Raw genomic sequence first — 27,019 nt, 5'->3', positions numbered from 1 at the left:
AGTTCTATGAATGAAACTCGATTGCTACTGTGACGATAGTCTGTTAGCTTTCATTGTACTGTCTATATAGTCTGTATTCTGACCCAGATTATTGTACCTGTCATAGCTGAATGATCGAAAGGGTTTTTGGGAAATGCTACAGATGACAGCGGAGGACTTTGATTTCTTGCTGGGGCTGGTAGAGCCGTACATCGCAAGGAAAGACACCAGATTTAGGCTTGCCATATCCCCTAGAGAACGTCTGTCCATGACACTGCGCTATCTGGCTACAGGTGGGTTATTTAAATTGCGTGGAAGTAAAAATAAATGAATTAGATCTGCCTACAGAGCCTGGGTCCAAACACAACGTGCACTACGTGCTCCTGTGGACGCCGTTATTGTTGTTGTTGCTTGACAGCTTGTCCTCCTTACATTTATTCCGTCCTCCTGCGTGCTGACGTGGGACGTATCCCGCCTCTCATTGGCTGATGCTCTTTGTCAGTCGTGTCACACCGCTCCAGTTTTCTAGCATGCCAGATATCCAGTCCCAGTCTCAGACAACAGGGCGACTGGCTCGAAGGGTTGTTCACACATGAGGGCAGTCTATCTGCCAACTCACCTCCAACCCAAGGTGGCTCTCAAGATCCTCTGCGACGGCAAAATCGCTTGCAAGACCACACCACAATCATCTGTGGGGCATGCACGCCTTCTGGCTGAACTGTACTCATTCAGTCACTCACACACACACACACACACACACACACACACACACACACACACACACACAAATGACACTAGCATTTTTAAAAAACTGGCATTTAATGGGTTAAAATCCTGAAAATTATGATGGAATTGGTTTTTATGATCAAGATTAAAGCTGGAATAAAGAAAGAAAAAAAATTGGAAAAATGTATTCTAATAATGTTTCTATTTGTAGTCATATGTGATACACAAAAATGTGTGTAATGGTACCACAAAGGGATTCATTTAAAAATCTGACACTGCACAAAAAAATAAAAATGCATCTGGATCGAAGTTGTTGTTAATTATTGACATATACCAGACTGTGATAAACCCTCCCCCAAAAATCCACTTTGCATTTAGTATTTTATTTCTAATTCACTTATTGTGTTTTTTTCTTATAAAAATGACACTGGCATTTTGAAAAAACTGGCATTTAATGGTTTAAAATCCTGAAAATGATGATGGAATTGGTTTTTATGATCAAGATTAAGGTTGGAAAAAAGAAAGAAAAACAAAATTGGAAAAATATATTCTAATAATATTTATATTTGTATTCATATGTGATACACAAAAATGTGTATAATGGTACCACAAAGGGATTCATTTAAAAATCTGCCACTGCAAAAAAATATAAAAATGCATCCGAATCGAAGTTGTTGTTAATTATTGACATATACCAGACTGTGAAAAACCCTCCCAAAAAAATCCACTTTGCATTTAGTATTTTATTTCTAATTCACTTATTGTGTTTTTTTTTTTCCTTATAAAAATGACACTGGCATTTTGAAAAAACTGGCATTTAATGGGTTAAAATCCTGAAAATGATGATGGAATTAGTTTTTATGATCAAGATTAAAGTTGGAGAAAAGAAAGAAAAAAATTGGAACAATATATTCTAATAATATTTATATTTGTATTCATATGTGATACACAAAAATGTGTATAACGGTATGGAATTTTGCTATTATTTGCAGATGCAGTAAGTGTTAATAATAACCCTCGGGATCATGTGCTCCCCTCATATCGTACCTCTCAGTTCACCCTTCAGACTGTCACTTCGTCTGTTGTTAAGGAAGTGTTTCAAACTATTGATTGCAGGAAAGCAACTGGGGGGGATAATTTAGACCCTTATTTCTTAAAGCTCTCTGCCCCTATTATTATTAATCAAATTACACATCTGTTTAATCTCTCCATTTCTACTGGAGTTATCCCTCAGGTCTGGAAATCTGCACATCTAGTCCCACTCCGTAAGGGTGGTGATAAAAATGATCTCAACAACTTTCTGCCCATTTCCAAACTCTGCTGTCTTGCTAAAGTCCTAGAATCTTTAGTTAATAATCAGCTCAAATCATTCCTCCCAAGTAATTCTGTGTTAAACCCACATCAATCTGGTTTCAGAGCAGAACACAGTACTGTCACTGCTACCACTTTAGTTATAAATTATATCATAACTGCTGTCGATAAAGGTAAATACTGTGCTGCACTTTTTGTTGATCTATCCAAAGCATTTGATACTGTTGAGCATGCTCTGCTCCTACAGAGACTACATGATATTGGTTTTGATTGTAATTCCTGTAAATGGTTTCAGGACTACCATTGTCACAGGCAGCAGCGTGTGATTTTGGGAAATGACTGTTCTACATTTTTACCCCTGTTAAAGGGGGTACCACAAGGTTCAATTTTAGGTCCTGTCCTCTTCATTATTTATATTAACAACATCACATCCTCCATAACAAATTGTGATGCCCATCTGTACGCAGATGATACAGCTCTGTATTGTTTTTCTAACACCGCACACTCAGCCACCCGAATCTTACAACAAGCCTTTGACAACTTGCAAAATGCACTGTGTAATTTAAAACTATAGTATTGAATGCAAACAAAACCAAATACATGCTGTTCTCCAGAGCCAGAGATGTTGTTGATACTGCTGATAATGGTTTACACATTGCTACTCTAAATGGTAACAGTATTGAAAGGGTATCACAGTATAAATACCTTGGTATCTGGTTGGATCAAAAAGTCACTTTTAAATTTCACATAAACACACTTGTCAGGAAGTTACGACAAATAACTGGATATTTGTACAGAAATATAGTTAGTTTTCCCAAGTTCAGTAGGAAGCGAATAATTGAGGCTGTCTTCATGTCTATTCTGGATTATGGTGACATCATGTATAGACACGCCTCTGCCTCCACTCTTAAACCCTTGATTCGGTTTATCACTCCGCCCTGAGATTTATTACCGGTGACAGTTATTCTACACATCATTGCATTCTATACCAAAAGGTCGGGTGGACATCTTTAACAGTTAGACGTAACAGACATTGGTTTCTATTCATCTACAAAGCCCTTAATGAAAACTTAGCGTCATACAATCTCCTCCTTACTAAACTGATCCAACAGTCATTATTCCACTTGCTCAAGTGATTGACTGACACTTGAAGTCCCCTGTGCAAATACTGAGCTTGGGAACAATAACTTTAGTTTTTGTGCTGCACATACTTGGAACACCTTACAGCAAACGCTTCAACGTGATGCACTTGTATCTATAGGCCAGTTTAAAACCATGATTACAAACTACTTCACTCTTGAATGTAACTGTTTTTAACTGTTCTGTTGTTTGATTGTCTGAGCCATGTGTGTGATCCTCTCATTTGTATTTGTATATGTGTGTATGTATGTGTGTATATTTGTGTGTATGAGTACATACATGTGATTGTATGTGGTGTCTATGTATGTTTATGTGTAAATGTATATGCCTGTATATATATTTGCTCTTGCTTTGTTTTGTTATCATATTTATTCTGTTCTAGCTATACTTTCAACATCATTGTAAATGAGAGCGGTCCCTCAATGATTTCTCGAGATTAAATAAAGGTTGAATGAATGAAAAAGAATACAGTACAATATAAAACAAAAGAGTGGTGCAGGAATGAGCCCTAAAATCAAGAAATGAGTTAGCATTTTGAAGTCAATGGGTTTTTGGTTATATGTCTGAAATAAGGTCCTTGCTTAAAGGGAAATTTCGGTTTATTTCAACCCGTCTGTTATCGTCCTAAATTTGGTTCAAGTGACTAGTGACATACAGATAATAGTTAGCATGTTAGCCATTAGCCTAGATACAGCCGAAGCATCAGACCTGTTAAAACGTAAGAGAACGGGCATCCCTTCAAGTGCAAAGTCAGTCCACTAAACAAGCTTTTTTTCCACAAAGACCGCCTCATATCGTTAGGATAAATGTCAGAGAACATATAGAAAATGACATGTAAACGTGTTGTCTTACTTTACCGGTGTGCTGCCATGTTTGTTTACAATGTAGCTCTGCTTTCCAAAGTGCGGCTGAAATATCGCGAGAACAAGCAGCGATCTCATAGCGTGCCTGAACAAGCAGCAACAGCTGGAAGGCAGAACCAGACGGTCGCCTGAATGGAGGAGGAGAGAGCGAGGCGCAACAGGTAACGTTAGAGGACGAGAGAGGAGGAATGGCTGCCACAAGGCTTTAGCTCTGGAGATTGGTGGTGTACCTGTGAATGCTGTTCCCCAGTGCCCACAGAAGAGGAATGCCTCTGTTGCAAGGAATGGGAGAGGTTGCAGCCTTATTTTCAAGGTCTGGATGTGACCGAGGATGAGACACCTCCACCTGGAGTAACGTTAGTATCCAGCTGGGCTTTATCTAGAGCTGGCAAGATATATTTCGGCTGCGCTTTGGAAAGCAGAGCTAGAGGGATAAACAAACATGGTAGCACACCGGTGTTTCGGATTTACTCGCGACCCTGTTAACTGGCGACCTTCAGCCGAATGCGTCTGTGGTTGTTGTAGTGATAACAGCTGTTTTCAACCAGGAAGAGAACACGTAGCTGTCCTCGCGAATACCTCTGTCTTCAATGTTTCATTACAGTGTCAAAACAGAACATACCTGAGTCGACTGTGGAGTTTGTTGGAGGAACCCAGTCACGGACCGACACACAGTCGCGGTTTGAATCACACTTGTTATGACGGAATGTTGAAAACAGGAAGAGGCCAAGTTGCATTTCCTGTAGGAATCTAACTCCTATCTCGAATAAATTTTCTAAATAGGCCTACACAGTTTCGTCTCTGGTGCCTACCTAAAGAAACGTGCCATATTAAAGAACCGTTCAGCCCTGTGAAATGTAAAAAAGAATATTTTCACGGGATTCGAACCCGCTTCATTATGAAGAAACAAACTACAGGTGCACAATAAACAAGGTGCGCCACTATGACAACATCACTTTATAGACAGATACAATAAAAATCTGACAACATACAGCCAGCTGTGTCTTCAAATCAGGAGGTAGCCAGATCAACTTGTGACCACACTGTCCATGCACTGAGGAACATTTTACAAACTCACTGCTTTCCAATACAAAAACCAGCAGTTTAAACACACTCAATTCATAAACCTAACGTTTATTGTTGTGCTACAGGTCGATAAAGCCAATAGTCATATACTCACGTGGACATACTTTATTTTAAATTAAGCAATAAAGCAGCAGCTGTATAATAGATTTATCTCTAAGATAAATTATCTATTTATGTTGTAGCATTAAGGCGATCAAAAGCGTACAAATATGACAAACACTAGGCTGTAGGCTATGTGGTATGAAAGTCCATTAACTCCTGCAAAGCGTTATAGAGTGATGTACGATTAACGTTACCCACTTGCGTGTTGTAAGGATGTGATTTGCTGACAACAGGAAGAAAGCAAGTAGCATTTCCACTCCTTTGGAGTGTGGTTGAATCTATATGCGTTACATTCAGCCTGTTTTTTAAGCTCAACATATTAAAACACGTCTTGGCGGAGATTTGAACTCACTCCGCGAAGGGAAAAAGATACAAGAAACCAACACATTAACCACTACACTAACACCACCTCTTTACAAACTCCAGCACTGACGTATTGTACTGTAATGGGGTACACAGTCAGTTGAGTCACATACAAAGGTGGTTGGATCAACTTGTGACCACAACGTCTGTGCACTTAACCCTCTGCGGTTTTGTGTTGCCTATACGTAACATAGTACTCATTTTTTGCCCCGTTTACACTCACACAATATATCCTCAATTAGGATTTTAAACTTGCATGTTTTGAAATATATTCAATAAGTATAAATAATTTAGCCAAGTAAGTTTTATTCCACCTCATTTTTCCACAATTGGGTACTGTGTTGCTTCAATGTTTCAATGTAATGTAACCAAAAGTGCACCCCCTATAAATACATTGTTTGCAAATACCTCAAAATTTGTTTAAGTATTGCACACCAAAACTGCATAACATTAAGGTCCAATGTGGACCAACTTGTCCACTACCAAGAGCCAGAGGAGAGGATCCCAGTAAAGCTAAAAAAGCTAGCAGCTCTCCTCTGGCTCACCCCCTGCCACAACCACCATCCAACCCCTCCACGCCTGCACATGCCATCAGCTCCCCTGGACTCTTGCCAGCCACATGTCAAGGCACCAGTCATCCCATCCACAGTAATGGTATATCATATTGTGTAATGTCAGCTTAAGTTTAATCATGCTATATAGGCCTATTCTTTTAAATGAATGAGATGTTCTGAATTTCCTGTTGTCCAAGACATATGGCTTTCAGGTAAAGGGTAGGTCCTATGGTCCAAAATAGGGCCTTATAAACTCTTTACTGCGGATTTGCAGAGCCTAGCACCTGAGAGAGTTGGTGAGCGAGGTAATTGTGGATTGTACGCTGCTTCACACTTTTTGATCTTTGATATGCAAGCTAATTTGATCTTATGTTTCTGTTTTTATGTCTTTGTGTAGATCCTGAATAGCTATCTTCTGTGGGGAATGAGGAAGGTCCCAAATAAGAGGATATATGTCATTGATTCATTTGAAATGACAGCTATCTGGAATGGCACATCAAGGGGGAATGAGAAAGGTTAGGATGATGGTTACTCTCAAAGTTATTGGTTACTATATAGGCCACCATCTGTAAAAACTAAAATGATTACTTGCAGCTTGATGTGACCGAATGGGACATGTTAATAGGGGCCGTCTGCAAGGACAGACATTGGACTCTCGTAGTAAGTGCACTTTTAACAATACTAATCATTCAACTATCTTTACAACTCTAAGGATCATTTACATTAAAGTATGCTGTCTGTAATAGGCCATGTACCCAAAGGACAGACGGGCCCTATTTGTTGATCCCTTCGGAGCCACATAAAAACAACTGACACATTGTAGAGATGCAACAAGGTAACTTCAGGATTTATTGTCATGTGTTTCATATCTTGAATAAGAAATGGTTGCTGATTTGCCAGTGACAAAATTTACTAGATATTATGAATTATTGTCTTTTCTTTAGGGCTTTCATGCGTAAGAAAGACATGGGCCTAAACCTGTCCAGGTGGTCCTGTGAGACAGTTGTACATCCCCGTCAACAAGATTCCACATCCTGTGGAGTGCTGGTCTGCAAAGTAAGATTGTGTACCCTAGCGAGCATTGAATAATTCTTACAAAAACAACAATAACACTGCCCTGTATTGTAAGGTTGCAGAGTTGCTGCTTGAGGGCAGCAGCATTGATTTTAATGTCGACCAGGTCAGCATTGACATGATGCGGATGCAAATGGCCAGGACACTGATTGATGATTCTGGTAAGCTACAATCAATGGTATATCATCCTCAGCAACATTTTCATGTACTTAAACCCACTGTGAATTTAGAATATCTTTTTTTTTTTGATAGACAACCTCGCAGACCTGTGCAGGATCCGTGGAGAAAAGGAGTCTGGGGACAGGGACACCTCAGACGCACCAGTGGATCAATGGGTAGGGAGCCTTCAAAGTTGTTTACACTGAGAGTTCATTAAAAGGAAAAAAGACCTAATTTATCGTCTTTCTTTCAGATTGAGTGCACAAGGTGCTCCTTTTGGTTTCATTGGGTGTGTGTGGCAAGGCCAAATATGAAAGGCATTTTTCTATGTCCAGCCTGTTCACCGCCCACCTAAACAAAACAAAATGTGGTTGACCTAACATCACTGCCCAGGTCAACACCAGCTGAACATCACATCCCTCATCACACTACACAGCAGATGATGTAGTTGCTCCAGCTGCCATCATCAAGTCCATCCTCACCTCATCCATCACCGTCTGGTACATGGCAGCTACAGCCAGGGACAAGGGTGCACTGCAGAGTTATCATCCTGAATAAAATAAACTTGACTAACCTGAACTGTGTTCTTTACTGACTTGTGAGCAGTGGAGGGACCTTAATGTTATGCAGTTTTGGTGTGCAATACTTAAACAAATTTTGAGGTATTTGCAAACAATGTATTTATAGGGGGTGCACTTTTGGTTACATAACATTGAAGCAACACAGTACCAATTGTGGAAAAATGAGGTGGAATAAAACTTACTTGGCTAAATTATTTATACTTATTGAATATATTTCAAAACATGCAAGTTTAAAATCCTAATTGAGGATATATTGTGTGAGTGTAAACGGGGCAAAAAATGAGTACTATGTTACGTATAGGCAACACAAAACCGCAGAGGGTTAAGTGCACAGACGTTGTGGTCACAAGTTGATCCAACCACCTTTGTATGTGACTCAACTGACTGTGTACCCCATTACAGTACAATACGTCAGTGCTGGAGTTTGTAAAGAGGTGGTCTTAATGTAGTGGTTAATGTGTTGGTTTCTTGTATCTTTTTCCCTTCGCGGAGTGAGTTCGAATCTCCGCCAAGACGTGTTTTAATATGTTGAGCTTAAAAAACAGGCTGAATGTAACGCATGTAGATTCAATCACACTCCAAAGGAGTGGAAATGCTACTTGCTTTCTTCCTGTTGTCAGCAAATTACATCCTTACAACACGCGAGTGGGTAACGTTAATCGTACATCACTCTATAACGCTTTGCAGGAGTTAATGGACTTTCATACCACATAGCCTACAGCCTAGTGTTGTCATATTTGTACGCTTTTGATCGCCTTAATGCTACAACATAAATAGATAATTTATCTTAGAGATAAATCTATTATACAGCTGCTGCTTTATTGCTTAATTTAAAATAAAGTATGTCCACGTGAGTATATGAATATTGGCTTTATCGACCTGTAGCACAACAATAAACGTTAGGTTTATGAATTGAGTGTGTTTAAACTGCTGGTTTTTGTATTGGAAAGCAGTGAGTTTGTAAAATGTTCTTCAGTGCATGGACAGTGTGGTCACAAGTTGATCTGGCTACCTCCCAATTTGAAGACACAGCTGGCTGTATGTTGTCGGATTTTTATTGTATCTGTCTATAAAGTGATGTTGTCATAGTGGCGCACCTTGTTTATTGTGCACCTGTAGTTTGTTTCTTCATAATGAAGCGGGTTCGAATCCCGTGAAAATATTCTTTTTTACATTTCACAGGGCTGAACGGTTCTTTAATATGGCACGTTTCTTTAGGTAGGCACCAGAGACGAAACTGTGTAGGCCTATTTAGAAAATTTATTCGAGATAGGAGTTAGATTCCTACAGGAAATGCAACTTGGCCTCTTCCTATTTTCAACATTCCGTCATAACAAGTGTGATTCAAACCGCGACTGAGTGTCGATCCGTGACTGGGTTCCTCCAACAAAACTCCACAGTCAACTCAGGTATGTTCTGTTTTGACACTGTAATGAAACATTGAAGACAGAGGCATTCGCGAGGACAGCTACGTGTTCTCTTCCTGGTTGAAAACAGCTGTTGTCACTACGACAACCACAGACTCATTTGGCTGAAGGTCGCCAGTTAACAGGGTCACGAGTAAATCCGAAACACCGGTAAGGTAAGACAACACGTTTACATGTCGTTTTCTATATGTTCTCTGACATTTATCCTAACGATATGAGGCGGTCTTTGTGGAAAAAAAGCTTGTATAGTGGACTGACTTTGCACTTGAAGGGATGCCCGTTCTCTTACGTTTTAACAGGTCTGACGCTACGGCTGTATCTAGGCTAATGGCTAACATGCTAACTATTATCTGTATGTCACTAGTCACTTGAACCAAATTTAGGACGATAGGAGACGGGTTGAAATAAAGTGAAATTTCCCTTTAACACAAGTTTAAGAGACATTCACATTTTGTTCTGTAACATAAAATACATCAGTAAGTACCTCCCTCATGATTTTTAAAGCATTTAGGCAGTGGTGTGAGGTAGTTACAATGGGCCACAGTGCATGCTAGCTGCTATTTATGCGCCTAAACTAGTTTCCGTATAATCTTATTATCTCATCACATGATCGAATGAAGACTTAACACTGGGTAACACCAACATACATATTACCCAGAAATCATCATGGCATATATGTATATAACAATATACAGAAAATAAGGAATTATTCATTTAACTGAATAGTTTTTTAAAAATAGCTTATTTATAGTTTATGTAGAATAAGCATATAATTTATAAAAATGTTGTTATAGATTGCTTCTGACTATTTTACAAAAGAAAAAAGAATCAAAACAAAAGAAAACCATGATGGGGATGGGTTTGATTCATTCAAAGGCATTTATAGCCTAGCAATTTGCTCTATTTTTTTAATTTAATGAGAGTGTAAACACAGGCATATTAGGTGGCCATCTGAATTACTCAGACCCAGACCCCACTCTCTCTGTGGGCCCCCTCACCTCATGGGCCCCAGTGCAACCACCCCGCTTGCTCTGTCAATATTTATGCCCCTGCCTTTAGGTGTCTGAAGACGGTTGCTAACAAGTGGCTAAATGAGACTAAAGAACGTCATCACCCCAACACTGCTTCGCAGCCTTGTGGTGGTGGAGATGTGGCGAAGTCATATGTAACTGTAGTGTAGGTTGTTTATAGCCTGACGTTAGCTTTTATTTCTGGTGATTGCATTTAAGCTTCAAAAATCATAGAAGTGTTGTTCATTTGTGAAGATTATCTTGCTGAATAAAACGTTTAAGTATCATAAATGTTTCTTTACCACAGAGCTTATTTTGTGCAATAATCCAAAATCCAATGGAAAACTTCCATAGGCTTTTTGGTGAGGGAACCAGGGCAATGCTAGCTTCCACGTTGGCCTACAGAAAAACACCATCCCTGGTGCACTCTGCAGAAGAAAAACTGCATACTAAAGAGCTGTAAGAAAGGCCTGGTTGACCAAAGTTACCATTTTATTCTACATACCTAAGTTGGCTGGGCAAAAACAATTCTCCGTAAATGTTAACATTTGAGTGAGTTTACAAGTCTGACCTCTGTCCGCCTTTGTTCTTGGCTTTGTAGCAGTAGATTCCCAGCACAGTGGCAATAACAGCGAGGACTAGGACAGCCAGGATCCCTGCCACCAGCCCTGACACGTCCACTCCGGGTGCATTCCCTTCAAAGACAAACACCATTAACATCAAACCATTGCTTCTTACACAGTTCTCACACCAAACAGTCAGCTAGTCAGTCACTAATCACTACAGCAATGACTTCAGTGATGCCTGTCTTTTTTTGGTTGACTTTTGATCATTGAGACCTACAGTATAAACTGCAACAAATTCTTCCTGTTCGATGCTCCATGCTGTACCAAATATGACACCTGCTGAACCCTGAATTCTGTACTGCTGACGCAATTTCTATTTGCAGCATAAATAAGCAGGCACACATTGCAGGTGTAATCATTTTGACTGCACCCTCACAGAGTAACTGATTACAAACTATAGCCTACTTTAAAAAAAACTTGAGATATTCCAAATAGTCAAAGATACACTTTAAAATTGTGCTGTGGCATTCAGTAGCAGAATGTCCTCTACTGACATTCGAGAGGGCATTTAAAGATTTGGTAGCCTGGTAAGACCATCCTGACGACATGAGCTCAAGATTCTGTTTTGCTCTCTGTATCAGTCTGAACTCGCTGCGACTCCAAACACTTTCCAGAAATTAAAAATCCAATCAGGGCCAAACAGGGATCTGCACTGTAGTTGGCAACATAAGTAGCCAATCAGGGACTGCATTGTAGCTGATGATGTAAAATGGAGGCCACAGCTTGCAGAACAGTAATGGCAGCTCCTGAAGCAGCAAGCACTAACTCTAACGTTAGTAGAGTAAACACAGCAATAAGTAAAGTTGTTGCAGAAATAGTCAGAACAAGAACAAGAATAAGAACAAGAACAAGAACAAGAGCATGACCTTGCAGTGTTTCTTGGAGAATTTTTTTTTTTTTGCCATTCCTACAACTGGATTTGGCAAACGCTTGATTTATCAACTGGCTCCATTGGTGATAAAAACAATGTTCCCCAGTGTTGTTATGCTGATTGGCTGAAGGAGTTTGTCTATCAAGGCGAGTAGTCTCGTCCACTAAAAATGTTTGGGGCAGCTGTATCAGTCCAGACTGATGATATGGCCATGCAGTCTCCTATTTCTTGCCAGCGGGTGGGACATTGAGAACAAAGCACATCTCTGAAGCCAAAGCATAGGCAAACTCAGTGGAAGCAGGCTCTTTGGAACGGTTGGTTCGGGTGGAGGTGTCCATCATATCCTTCAAGAAATCTGTGTGGTTGATGAAGGAAAGGCAAAATAAGACATCTATGTAATTATCATCAATAATCCGCTTGCGTAAAATGCTCTGACTGTACAAGGCTGTTGCTGCAGTGGCCCGGGTTTGACTCCAGCCTGTGGCCCTTTGTTGCATGTCATTCCCGCTCTCTCTCCCGCCTTCACTCTGAGCTTTCCTATCAATTAAAGGCAAAAATGCCCCAAAAAATATCTTTGAAAAAAAAAATGCTCTGACTAAATCCAGCTTCTGTGGTTGCAAAAAGGAAGTGGCAGTGTGTGCTGGCCATATTCCCTTGCTAAGGTTGGATGGTGTGATTGCTGGAGTTAAATGGCAACTCTCTTCCATCACCTGGAAGAGAGCTGGTGTTGGAGAAGCGGTGGGTATGGCAGGCTTACATGAGAGTGTTGAAAAGTTTTGATTTGTTGTCCATTCTGTGAAATGGAATTCCTTTATCTTTTAGATTTTTTAAAGAGTGAGTTCAGTCCAGTTGGAGATTTTTGATGAGAGCTTTGTTGTCGAGAGGCCTCCCTGAAGGGTGGTGGTGCTGCGACTGGTCGTGTGTCGTGAGGCTGGAGTAGTTGATGGCGGGAAACTTGAATTGTCATTGGAGGTGATGGAATTGGTGGAGTGCAGTGATGGTGATGGACTGGGCTTGAATTGCCTTATCCTCTCTTTTCAGATGAGCGAGGTGGGCTGGGAGATGCAGAGGATTCATCAGGTGCTTTATACTCTTAAATGTTGAGGAGGGATGAACCGGCAGGATACAGACCACAGAAGAGACTATGTTGAGACTTGGAGGACTCACTTGCTCCCTGGTCTAGTTTTGAATAGCAGAAAGCAGGGTCTCAGGCACAAAGGCGGCAGAGGTTTTCGCCTTCTATTGCTGGGTCTGCTGACATGGGCTGATGGAAACTTTGGAGGTGATCATCTTGATTTCGCATGAAAAGGTCATCGTCCAATGGGGATAGTGAGATGAATTCCATGGCCTACTCAAGAGATGTTTGAAAGAAGCTTTTTTTTCTCATCGTTTAAGGTAGTAGCTTACTTTTCTGTGTGCTCAAAGCAATTGTACATGCTCTCGGCTCTGACACAGTATGAGAGAGCAAACAAGAGAAGAGTTAGGTGGGTATTTACACCGAAGGAGGCACAGTTGAGGTGTGGTCCTGCTCCCTACTGCTCCCTTCTACTAGAAAGCATATAAAAATCAGGGAGTGTAAATTTAACCAAGTAGATGTAATAAATAAAATACAGAAATACTTAGCAATACAGAAATTCTAATAATCCCATTGTTTACTATAATAATCCCATATTTATTGTAGCACATGTATGTTTAATGTAAAAATACTTAATTCTGCTGAATGAGCTTGATGCCAAGGCCCACTACAATAATGGATAATATTCATCTGTCAAAGCATTACCTCCACTGTTGACATAGTTGTTCCAAAATAAATCCTAAAAATGGAAGCAAAGAAAATTTAATTAAGTATCGTCATTAAATAAGAAAAAAAGGAACATCAAGCAGCCACCACAGGACATTTCAGCCAGAGTTAACATGCCTTAAAAGTCCCTTTCTCGAATGCAAAACAAAACTAATTTCTAAATTATTTTTAGGTATTTTTTACATTTGAAATGGATACTACAGATTTACGGTTGTTCACTCCGAAACAGCAAATGCAACAATACAGTGATAATAACTAAACACATGCTATGAACTCCTCATAATGTATGGATCCCTTAAATAAAATCTCCTCACTGTTCACAGCTGTCACAAAATTTAACACAAATATTCAGTTGGCATCAACCTCCTAACCTCAACACTAAAGTCAGGTTTCTCCCTATTTTTGATCTCAATATCATCAGGCTTTACTGACGCTTAACATGTGCTGCCAAGGCACAAATAAAATGAAAAGACAGTTAACAAATTAGGTCATTAAATTAGTGAGCAAAATAGAAAAATATATATACAGGACATATAGACATACATATATACATGTATATCTCATATGTCTTATATATGGTTACCTATAAACACGTTTTATATGTGTTCATGTGTAAAAAACAAACAAACAAATAAGTATGGCATAGAGGAGTAAATAAAAAGCAGACTGTGAGCTGTAAGGAAATGAACTCCGGCCTTTATGTGCTGTTGATGTTGTTGTTGTTGAGCTGACACAGCCTGTATTTCTCCCTATCTGTTAAAAAGGCTGTAGGATTCTACATCCAAATGAGTGTAGGCTACAATAAAGACAGACACCCAGCAGCATTACCGTCTGGACTTTGTCCTCAAACACCTCTCTGGCCTCCTCATAGCTGCACATCTCCTCCACGCACTCCCTCTCCAGATTGTCAGTCACTACTATCTCAAAGTCCCAGCTGTTATAGAGCAGCGAGCGGGACAGGAAGGAGTTTGCTGCCTGCCCGTCCACCAACACTGGATCTCCTGCAGGACAGAGGCCAAATGTACTCATGGAGTATACACTGAAGACAACAACAGTATAATCCACGTACATCCCAATATAAAAACACTGTTAAGAACAGAACATTACATTTTAGGTTTGCTGCACCTGATACTTCACTCTACTTAACTTGGACCTGTTGTTCTTGTTCATTGACACTTTTGTTTGCCATTTAGTAGCAGCAAAAGCACAATACACTAATCTTGGCAGTCATATCTGCCAAGTCAGTATAGACAATCTCAACACACAGATGGACAAGGTACAGTACAAACCCTGATCACATTTTGTGGTTGAAACCTTTTGATCATACATGAAAATTTGACCAATTTTAGCAATAGTAATAAGCTAAGACGCTGTTAATTATGAATTACTTGTTAGAGGACGTTGGGACTTTATTATTGTATTATCGCAGCATTTCACACAGGCACATTAGGTGTGACAGACTGTTCTGTATGAAGCAAGGAAAATTCATATAGAGAAACAAACTGAAAATATCACAAGACTTTTAAACATGTTGCATTTTTTACAATTTAGCTTTGCACAGCTATAATCAGGAGTTGAAATGAACAGTTTTGAACAGTGACCCCTAACTTATAGAGTTACAAAAACATTGATCAAATGTTGCATTGTTTATATTTTTGTCTTTGCACAACAATGTCATGCATTGAAATATTCAGTTTTGCACTTTATGACACACTTGTGACTATTAAATAAACCCATCCTCCACATATGAGGACTTTTTACCCCGAAAGTACTCACTGTTCAAAGATAATGGATAGTTTTTATACTTGTCAGGTCCCTCTCATCCCAAATAGCTAGGAAAATTCAAAAATGCATACCAGACAAAAGCTGGGCTCTGAGGAGGGTACAGTACGTGTTGGCTGTATACGATTCTATGTTTTTCAATTATAAGTGGGAGTTTTCAGAAAGCTTTTCTCAGTGTTTTTAAAAGAGATAAGGGGAGCTGATTTGATTGGTCATTATTTTTCTCCTGTACACAGTACATTCTGTCCTGTAAATCAGAATGCATTTGTTGATACTTAAACTTTCTACTTAGACTTTTTTTGAAAGCCACTTGCTGACCAAAGATACTGTTAATTTTTTTTACTTACACTACATACTTGCACTCCATATAGCTAGGAGAGCTGGGGTCTCAGGAGGTCAAACGAGTGTGGTCACATGCTCTGACATGTTTTAATTTTGTACAATATGCAGAAACAAGTGAGTGTAATGTACAGAGACTAATAAATGTCTTTTGTGTCATTTTACTTCTGTATTTGAGATGTGATGAGTTCGAACTAAATGTGAACACAAACAATTGTCCATCTGTATAAGTCCTATTGTAATTGCATGACACTTTTTATTGTTTTTGGTGCTTGCTGTTTGCCTTTGTATGAACTGACCAACTTGAAGTGAGAAGAGGTGTGGTTTACCTGGAGCATGTCTGTAGATGACAGAGCAGTGGGCCAGCTGCAGCAGGAACAGCAGGGGTATCCACACCACTGACAAGGCTGCCATTGAAGCAAAAAAACTACACAGAAAATGACAAGGAAGAGCCTCTGAGGAAATGAATCCAACACTCCTGGATAGAGGCCTGAGTATGTCGAGCCTCTAACAGAAGAGCCTCTAACATCAACCTGTTCGTTAGCTCCTTACTTGGCTGCAGTTTAAAGTGTCTATAAAAGCTTTCCAGGAGAAAAATCGCACTTACTCTTCTAGATTTTAAGAAGCCTGTAGACACCAATATTCCCTCAGAGTAAACTTCTTTAAGCTGCGTTTTGTGTTGTAACCGTCAGGCCACAAACAGTTATGCTGCTTTCCAAGATAAACGTCACATCACAAACCTGTTGGACAGCATACCAGAATGAGGGAGGCGCCTCCACAAACCCGTCTGTCAGCTCACAGCCCACTGGCTTTGTTTACTTACTTTTTGATCACCAGTTGAGATGGAGAGAGTGTGTGCGTGTGCACACTCAGTTGAGAGTTTTTTAGGAAACAAATAAATCAACACCTCTCAGAAACAATATAACAATGTAACATTGCTATAGGTCCATATTTTAATAATATGGACCTATAGCAGGCCTACTATTCATTTAATGTATGAGGAAATTGAATATACAACTGGGTTTGTGGGATAAAACCTGGAAAGTACAAAAAATAGAAATAAAAAACTGAATAATATGTCAAATAGACAAAGAATATGTCATGCCATCTACCTTGTGTTGCCCATCTATCTCATGAATTAACATGTATTTGAGTGACATTAAAAAAAAAGGACGTCAAATGAAAATGTCATCACCCAACTTGAAAAGAAATATGAATGTTGATGTAAAACTCCTGATAAACCTAAAGCAGGTTTACCGACCAGGCAAAACAGCCACTTTGCTCCAGATGCCCAAACTCGGAAAAATGGAATATGATATAATAAGTATGTTTTTTCTTAGTGTATAATCACCAGAAAATAATAATTGTAAAAATTACCTTAAAATTAGCCGTTTATATCTACATAGGTCCTCGTAGTTGCACTGCCATGTTTCTACAGTGGCCCAGAACACACAAACCAAACACTGGCTCTAGACTATTTGCATTTTTACTTTTTCTCAAGGGCCACATAGTTAGAAGCCCCCTGTGACAAGGAGCATCGGAGATACACTAATTTTTTTTACCTTAACACTGTTTTATTCAGTGTTCTTAACAGTTTAATTTACCAGATCAGCTTGTTTTGGAGAGTAGAGTCCCAGTAATTTGGCTCCCAGTAAAAACCTCCTGAATGTCTGGATCTTAAGTTCTTGGAGAAAAAAGGTGAGCAGACATTAGTGGGTGCTCTGACATGCCAAACTTTGTAGAAGACACGCTGATTTGTAACATGAAACTGCATTATTCAGTGTTTTGCCTGGTTTTAATCACCTGGCCTGTTTGTTTTGGTGAGGAAGAGACCTCTGTGGATAATTGGACTCACAGTAAAACCCCCCTGAACATCTGGATCACAAATAAGGTGAGCACACATTATGTTATCACAGAAAAAAACGTGAGCACACATTAACAGGTGCTAGGCAAACAGCCTGTCTCCAACATGCCAAACTTTGTCGAGGAAACACTCATTTGTAACATGAAACTGTATTATTTGATGTTTTACCAGTTAAATTCACTGGGTCTGTTTGTTTTAGGTGAGGAAGAGACCTCTGTGGATAATTCGACTTGCAGTAAAAAAACACCCTGAACGTCTGGATCAGAAATAAGGTGCGCACACATTAAGTTATTCGAGAAAAAAAGGTGAGCAGACATTAGCAGGTATTAGGCTAATAGCCTGTCTCCAACATGCCAAAGGGTGTCAAAGAAACACTGATTTGTAACATGAAACTGTTGCATTCAGTATTTTTACAGGTTTGAATCACCTGGTCCGATTATTTTGGAGAGGAAGAATATAAACCCCCTGAACAATGAACACAATTCTAACTGGGAGAAGTTACAATCTGCAATCCTCATCGCTAGATGCCAAAAAATCTCCCTAAATCTCACACACTGTCTCTTTAATTGTCAGATAATCGATTAAATGAATTGTACAATCTGCATCATTTAAACACTTGACATAACTAACTAGGTGTTACTTCATTGCACCGTCGCACAAGGGGACTCTGCTGAACCCAGCAGTGAGCACAGCTCCAGTCGTGTTGCTTCTGAAAGGGCCGTAGGGTTATCTAATCTTACTCTCTTTCTGGTCAAAATCTAGTTTTAAATTATTTTGGTTGATATTGTGCTCATATGGTGCATTTTCTAAATAAAATAGTTTGGTAATTAAATTATCACAAACTGACTGATCCTGCTTTGATAAGAGTGGAGAGGTGATCCCTCTCTCTGTATTTGATGCTGATTGTTGGGGAGATATTCCATTTTCCTCACTATCTAAAACTGGACTGAAAGTAAAAATCTAACCATGAACTCTTGAAAGCCAGACTCAAATACTGAGGTTTTTTTTAGTTCAAATGCACGTGTTTGGGAAGTACTGAGCATATGGCTGGATAAATGAGACCTTGCTTAAACTGCATGAGTTGTATAGAGTTTGCAAACTGATATATAGGTTCGCTGTTGTTAAACTTGGTTCCCAATCAATCAATAAATCAACACACAACATGATCATTTTGTGGGTGAGGTATTCCTTTAAGCACAGACAGCTGTACAATGTGGTGTTTCACTCTGGGTTAAACATACATTGACCAGAGCAGGCCTGGAATTTCGTCATTTTAGGGACAAGGCCACTTGGCTTTTCGTGTTGTCAATTTTTTGAGGGCACAAAGGCCAAAAGCCAGGGCAGCAAGGCCATAAAATAAAACAACGATTTTAAGTCCACATCCATAATGAATTTAATTTAAGGACTAAGGATGTATAACTATAGTGAAATGAATAAATAAAATACAATAAATAAAAACAAACTACATTAGGGCTATTCAATTACTATTTCAACTGGGCTGCATTTCAAAACCAGATAATGTCAATGGGCCACATTTTTAGCAGTGAGCAACCAATCCACTTTTTTTTTTTGCATACACATATATAATTTTATATATACAGGCATGGCCCTCCTCAACATAATGCAGAAACACACACTATCTCTACCAACATCTCCCTCTCTCCTCTCCTCCACACACACACACACACACACACACACACACACACATGCACACACCTTATAGGTCGGTTACACAGAATATAGTTTTATACAGTCCATGGCAGCAACAGTCATGTTTACAACAACAAAGTCACTATTTAAACCCAATAATATCTCACTGGAATATAAATATTCCTCCTGATATCACAATACTGATTGAAAAAAGTCACATATCACATTATCAAGACAAAACATCAGTATCAGTCATTCATCCTGCTCTCTGTTCCTCCTTTACTGAGGACACTCACTGTCTGCAGGTCGGCTGCCTCAGGTACATCTTCATATAAAGTGTTAGCCTACATACAGACAGCTTTCATTTTAGTTTGTCTTTAACACTTTGCTGGTAGCCTCGCTACTCGCGAGCGCGAATGAGAGACTGTGGACAGAGCAGATTGAAATATGGCTTTCTACATGCTGATCACATGTATTGATAAAGTATTGGCTTGGCTGGCAGAGGTTTTATCGCACTTAATTACAGTAACAAGCGTAGGCCTAGTTGTCGTTAACTAGAGTAATCTTGAATTTATATTCCCTTCATCTGCACCGCGGCCCTGACGCTGCAGAATGATGATAGGCTACATGAAACCGAAACTTTATAAAGTAACGCCGATAATGGCGGAGTTTACTATTATTACGGTGTTGATTAAATTTACATTGGGTTGTTTAACCTCTAGTTTCGCAGACCGGGTGAGGCGGAGGCGCAGCGCACCTGCACTTCGCCAACTGGGTGTGGCCAGGCGGATTTTGCAAGTTTGGCACGCCGTGCGCGCTGGCGCAGCTACTCCTCTTTCCCACCTCCATCCCTCCTACCTGCGCAAGTGGGAAAGAGGGAGGAGAGAAGGCGTGGAGTGGGTTTTACACAGCCGATTCACATCACACCAATCAAATGAGCCCCTCTCCTCACCCTTGTGGGTATTTATTACATCGTTAATGTGCCTGACATTCTGGAGATCTGCCTGTGAGGTTTTGATGACGTGTGCGCACTGTCGGCTGGTCAGCCAAACCACTTACACCGGCTGCGCTCCGCCTGCGCTGACAGTAGATCTGGTTACAGCTGGCAAGCTTTTAGCGCACCTTCGGCGAAGCCTTTTGGCATGAAACTGTCACTGCGCCAAGCTGGATCTGTCGACTCCTCACCCTGCTGCGCTGCCACACCCATCTCAGCGCACCTCGGTCTGCCAAACTACCAAACTGAGTGCGCCTCGCGTTGCGCTGCTCAAAACTAGCTCTGCGCCCGGGTTTCGGTACCGATCCCTGCCCGGGCGTATTATGAAGTCTCCTGGTTGGCCGGTGATAGTTTGGTGTCAAACTGTCATTATAGCCCATCTGAGCGGTTCATGCCAGGCTCGAATCAAACCCACCACTGGTGATGTACGGATCGTCTCATTTAATGTTGCTCAATAAGACTCCAGAATGTCATCGCATTTTTTTTTTTCTCAAAAGACGCAGGTGTCAAAGCCGTGTTGACAGGAAAGAGGCAGAGGAGAAAACCGCAAAATCACCTGGGGCAGTGCGGGCGGGGCATCAAGGCCACTGTGGTCTTAGGGCAGATATAGGCCTCTAGTTTCGCAGCGCACCTGCGCTTCACCAACTGGGTGTGGCCAGGCGGATTTTGCAAGTTTGGCACACCGTGCGCGCTGGCGTAGCTACTCCTCTTTCCCACCTCCGACCCTCCTACCTGCGCAAGTCGGAAAGCGGGAGGAGAGAAGGCGTGGAGTGGGTTTTACACACATCACACCAATCAAATGAGCCCCTCTCCTCGCCCTTAAATGCGCCGTGCGAAGGCATAATGACAGTTTACTCAATTCACCATGGCAGAAGAGAGCAGCAGCGTCAGATGGCCAAACTTCTCCCTGATGTTTTGGTCTGGGAGGTCCAAGCTCGCAGTGTCCGAATATACGGAACTGCGAGCAGACCTCCACAGGCTGATGATGCAAAGGTAGCCTGGGAGGAGGTCACCACAATCGTAAATCAATGTTACGTTTCTCTCGTGCGCGTGCTCTCTCTTTCTCTCTCGCAGTCTCACTCTGTTTCTTTTCTTTTGACTTTTCTAAGATGACAGATGCTGAATATATACTCCCTATCTGATGCTGTGGCTGTTTGTGGTTGGCTGAGAGGGATGTGAACTCATTAGTTTGCAGCTGTGTTAATCAAATCAGGTTGCGTTTCCATTAAGCGTGCCAAACGTGCCAAACGGTGGCAATCCCCTTTGATCTGACATCAGATGTGACGGGAGAGTCGATATAGAGATACATTTATGTGCTGATTGGAGATAGTTGCATTGAATAGTGGTTTTGGGGGTATTTATTGCATCGTTAATGTGCCTGACATTCTGGAAACCTGCCTGTGAGGTTTTGGTGACGTGTGCACACTGTCCGCCGGTCAGCCAAACTTCCACTTACACCAGCTGCGCTCCGCCTGCGCTGACAGTACACCTGGTTTCAACTGGCGAGCTTTGAGCGCACCTTCGGCGAAGCCTTTTGGTACGAAACTGTCACTGCGCCAAGCTGGATCTGTCGACACCTCCCCCTGCTGTGCTGCCACACCCATCTCAGCGCACCTCGGCTTGCCAAACTACCAAACTGAGCGCACCTCGGGTTGCGCTGCTCGAAACTAGCTCTGTGCGGGGTTCGCCACCCTGCGCCACGCCAGGAAACTAGAGCCCATTATTTTCAAGGGCACAGGGCCACATTATGAGGGCCATGTGGCCCTCGTGAAATTCCTGCCCTGGACCAGAGTATTCATTTTTTCATCAGTAGGTTGTTGAATTCTCATTTCTTCACTTATCCAGATTCACTGTAGCCATGTGTGATATTACATGTGTCAAACTAAAGATGGTGCCAGTGTGGTGTCATCATTTGAGACAGACAGTATGTTAATAAGATCCTGATAATATAGAAAACATACCAACTGGAATCTGACAAAAGACACCAAACTGACTGTATTTTACTGGAACAATCCCAGACTACAGTGATAACCCAATCAAGTATTCATCTTACAGGATCACTCACACAAAATGATGCCGTTAATGTATGGAAAAAATGACTGGCTCTTTAAGAACACTTCTATTTTGAAATTGGCAGCACTGCTCGTGACTTTGGCAGACATCTGTTGGTCCCACCATACTTAGTGTTTTTACAAACAGCACAGTGCATTCGTTTCTTGCATGTAAACTTCTGAAATGGTGTATTGTCAACTTCCATACACAACAAAGTATATGCATTAGTGTAAAGTCACTAAACGGATAGAGTCCTCATATGACCAAACTAACACCTTCAGCTCCACTGCATCAGTGGACTGGATGTAAACCATGTAATCCTATTCATAAACCAATATCTGACACAACAAAACCTAAATTATGAGAATAACATCTCCTGAAGCCCTAAAATAAACAGTTTGAAACAATTTGACAAGTCATATACAACAAGACACTGGGAGAAATGTTTGGTTCATTTTTTATTGGTGTATAAAAGAGACTTTTCTTTTAATATAAAACTGATGATGATGATAAACAAATCAATTGTTATTATAAGGAAAAAGAAGTAAAAACCAAAGCTTAACAAATGACAGATAGGAAAGTGGATATTTGGCTACTCTGTGAGATATTTTTTTCCCACTTTTCAAGTGAACTTGATAAAGCCTTTGACTTAATAGCACAAATGGATGTAGTGACCGGAACTAGGGATTATCTACTTCCAGGAGTCAAGGAGTCAGCCCTTACCACAAACCACTTAACACCGTAAGATCCCTGCTGGTACACCCTAAACACAGGAACTCCCCTGTGAAGAAGACAAGAGAGGTGTATTACATCATCACAACCTCACATATAACAGCTGAGGGGAACACTACATCAGTGGAACAGCAAAAAGTCTGAACAAGAGACTGAATGAACGCCAGAAACAGACATCCTTCAGCATCAGCATCTACTGGGAGATCGTTCACATTACACAGTCTCTCCCTGCATATCACCACCTGCCATTACATGACTGAAGTACTGCACTGAGGTCACATGACAACTGAACCAACTCCATCACGACTCCCCCCATCATCCCATGAAGACCACATAATGCAGTTGAAAGCTTTAGAGAAAGCTAACCTTGACATGGGATTATTTTGGTAAACTGCTGTACTTGAGGTCAAGAATGAACTTTCACAGAATAATTACTTAATTTCTGTGGAAAAAAACAACATCATTACACATAAACCTCAGTTTAGACACTGCTGAAGTAGATGTAAAACCAAATGAATGGATAAAAAAAGACAGTACCAGACTGCAGGCAACCTATCAACAAAACAATGAACATCAATAGAGTATTTGTGTCGACATGTTGCCCACCACTCAGATGTTGAAAGAAACAACTTCTGTGGTCGTAACGACAGCGCTGCCAGGCTGAAGTTCCTGCAACCTTGAATTAAACTCTTCTTCATCCATACTACAATGGTCTTTTATCTGGATGATGTTAAGTCTGATCAGGCCCTTGAACTGACATCTGGTATTTAAGGGATGTTTTCAGTATTCTGTCTCATTATGGCAATGCAGGTGGGAAGATGGGGTGGAGGTACCTAAAGACAAACACGGCTGGAATCATAACTACAGCCTGGAACTGCTACTACATTACCCCCTTTCCTTTAAGACTCCTGTTGTGGTGCTCTGCTACCCCCTGCAGGGAGGCATGGAACATGACATCACATGATTGTCATGGCTTGTCTGTGGGCATGCCACACTTCATGAGCAAGTTAAAATGTAACTTGCACATTTGACATGTCCATTTTTGTACACTACAGTGTATGATTGGAAATAATTGTGTCATTTTTCAAACACAGTCTAAGGCTGGAGATACACTTCCTTTAAATTACGCATTCGCATGTGCATGATGGCTACCTCATGTACCCTGCGTCTGTTTGGAGTGTTGGTTGTGCATGTCCACAAATGCAAGATGCAATGCACACATGAATGGTAGGGGCAGTGATGGCAGAATGAGAGAAACATACTTGCCATTGTCACAGTGTGTTTGATACATACTACCTATGATGGCACCACTGTCCTCAGTAGTACCCTCCTCAAGTCAGAGTCCTGCACCAGGTAACCAGCAAAAGCCGTGTAACAGGTAAAAATATGTGTATATATATAAATTCACAGGTACAGGCACAGGTAAAACAGAACTATATGCGGCCAGGCAACAGGTGAGAAGAGAAATACATTTTTTATGTTTCAGAATCAAACAAATGAAAAAGATGTGCAGTATATGTGCAATACTTTGACATCTAAATCTCTATTATCAAACCTCAATTCCTTTTATTTTGAAAGTCAGTTACACAAGTTCAGCCTTTGACCCTGTCATCATCTTTGTCACCGAAGTGGAGGACTCCAGCCATGAAACTTTGCAGCCCGAGGATGAGGTGGCAGCCCATATCGAATTCAAGACACCCAAGGATCCTTTTGAGGTTTAATGGTGGTGGGAAAAGCATGCTAAATTGTTTCCTAACATGGCAGTAATTGTGCAGAATGTTTTCACCATCAATGTTTTCAGCATCAAGCCCAGCCAGTGAAAGAGACTTTTCCTCTGCTGGATTTGTAATCCAAGAACAGAGAACCCAGCCTAATGTGAGTGACTGTAGCCTGTGTGTGTTTAATCACAATTGCGGGTCGGGTCACGGGAGTTCTATGAACGGGTGTGGGCGGGGGCGGCTTTGACTTATACATAATGACAGGTAGTAATGGGTCGGTTCTGGTTCTGACCTTTACGAGTGTGGGCGGGTGCGGGTTTTAAAAAATGGACCCGTGTAGGACTCTGCCTCAAGTGTTGCCATGTTTATTGTTTATGTCACACAAATCTGGAAGTTCTGCTTGTGCTGAATTCTGCACTGTGCCCTCTAGTGGAGTCATCCAGTAACATAGTATAATGTAGTATATAGGCAATTATGTCAACAGTTATATCCTCAATGCAGCTGGTTGTGTATGCAAATGTGTGGTTAAAAAGCCAGTATATCTCCAGCCTAACACAGTCAGCTCTGTGGTGATGGTGTCATTGCTGACATCTGTACCTGCAGGACACGGTGCCAACAGCAATTTGGTCATTTCTTCAACATGTGATGGTGTGATGACATTTCTAACTATGTACAGTAAGGTCACTATTACTCCGCCACAGTTCTGACTTTCTGTTTCTCCAAATCTGCTACTGCTGCTGGCCCCTCTCCCTTTATATCGTCTCATCCAAATCAAAGATTACACTGATTTAAAGGTTGCTTTTGGCAAAAGTGCAAATGATACCATTTGGAAAGAAAATGATGCACCTTATCCCTCTCTCTCGCACACACACACACACACACACACACACACACACACGGACAAGGCTTTGGTGTTCATGGTAACAGTGCTTAGAAGAGGACACAGGGACAGCCACCACTCTCCTGTTTCCCTGTGTGATGAGCTGGAGGAGGAGGACTCTCCATCTCCTGAAACTTTCTGTGGATGAGGAAGAGTAGAAACAGAGAAAGAGGAATGAATCATTGTAAAGTTTTGCCCCTGGTGACAGGGGGCACAGTGTCCCCTTGTACACATTACACAGTGTCATTTGACTGATAGTTGATATCCCAAATATTGATGAATGCAGGTTTAACTAGAGTTGTATGCCTCCGCACACCAGTCAAGTTTCTTTTACAGTTTATATCCATGTCTGTGAAAACATGGATGCTTCACACCCATTGTCCCCCGAGCAGCACAAAAGATCTAAACAATCAGCACAGTTTCAAGTTGGACACCCAAGATTAGTGTCACCAATTAAGCATCTGACCAAATATTTCCCCTTCTGTTCCTGAGATATGATGTTGCATAATGGCCAGTAAAGTGTTTTATGTAGCCATTATGATGTCGCAGCAGAGTTGACCTTTGACCTTTTGTATATAAAATGTCACCACTTCATTATTTTATCTTGTTAGACATTTATGTGAAATTTTGTCATAATCAGCAAATTAATTCCTAAATTATGGCCAAAAACGTATTTAATTTATTCACACTGACCTTGACCTTTGACCTTCGACCACAAAATTTAAAACCATTTATTCTTCAGTACAAGTGCACAAGAAATTCCCTCAAGGTGTTCTAGAAATACCATGTTCATAAGAATGAGCCAGATGCAAGGCCACACTGACCTTGACTTTTGCCCACCAAAATCCAATCAGTTCGGTGTTGAGTCCAAGTGAACATTTGTGCCAAATTTAAAGAAATTCCCTCACGATATTCTTGAGATATCCCATTCACAAAATGAGACAGACAAGGTCACAGTGATCTTGACCTTTGACCACCAAAATCTAATCAGTTCGTTATTGAGTCCAAGTGAATGTTTGTGCCAAATTTGAAGAAATTTCCTGGGACATATGTACATACGTACGTACGGACAACTCCAAAACATAATGCCTTCGGCCATGGCTATCGTTGGCGTGGAGGCAAAAAAAGATGTGAAAGATCTTAAGAGAAAACTGTTTGAGAGGATTCTTGGTTGTAAGATAAAACTACTCATAATCCTTTACTGGACTGTAACAAAATGTAAGGTGTATCCATTGTCATGGGATCTGCTTTTGATTTAATCCCTGCTTTGGAGATTCTCATTAGCATTAGACTGTGTTTAGACCGACATCCCTAACTTACATGTATGTGTGGATA

General features: G+C 40.8%; 2 protein-coding genes across 3 annotated transcripts in view; both read right to left on the bottom strand.

Annotated features, from left to right (window-relative positions):
- Positions 1–16,555, bottom strand: part of prrg2 (proline rich Gla (G-carboxyglutamic acid) 2) — a 32,805-nt gene extending 16,250 nt beyond the window's left edge. Inside the window, exons 1-5 of one of the 2 annotated variants that reach the window (XM_078161419.1) lie at positions 16,402–16,555; positions 16,124–16,221; positions 14,502–14,674; positions 13,653–13,686; positions 10,947–11,070 (exon numbers count right to left, since the gene is read on the bottom strand). In XM_078161419.1, the coding sequence (XP_078017545.1) occupies positions 10,947–11,070; positions 13,653–13,686; positions 14,502–14,674; positions 16,124–16,208 (416 nt within the window). In that variant the 5' untranslated portion in view covers positions 16,209–16,221; positions 16,402–16,555. Of the gene's footprint in view, positions 1–10,946; positions 11,071–13,652; positions 13,687–14,501; positions 14,675–16,123; positions 16,222–16,327 lie in introns of both variants that reach the window. The other variant, XM_078161420.1, reaches the window with a different exon arrangement.
- A 6,244-nt stretch (positions 16,556–22,799) lies between these two features.
- Positions 22,800–27,019, bottom strand: part of rras (RAS related) — a 60,525-nt gene continuing 56,305 nt past the window's right edge. Inside the window, exon 6 of the mRNA XM_078161421.1 lies at positions 22,800–25,822. Within this exon, the coding sequence (XP_078017547.1) occupies positions 25,735–25,822 (88 nt within the window). The 3' untranslated portion in view covers positions 22,800–25,734. The remainder of the gene's footprint in view (positions 25,823–27,019) is intronic.

This window comes from Epinephelus lanceolatus, chromosome 18 (assembly GCF_041903045.1).
Source record: "Epinephelus lanceolatus isolate andai-2023 chromosome 18, ASM4190304v1, whole genome shotgun sequence".
NCBI lineage: Eukaryota > Metazoa > Chordata > Actinopteri > Perciformes > Serranidae > Epinephelus > Epinephelus lanceolatus.
The sequence above is the reverse complement of the archived record's forward strand: the minus strand, read 5'-3'. Positions and strand labels throughout refer to the sequence as shown.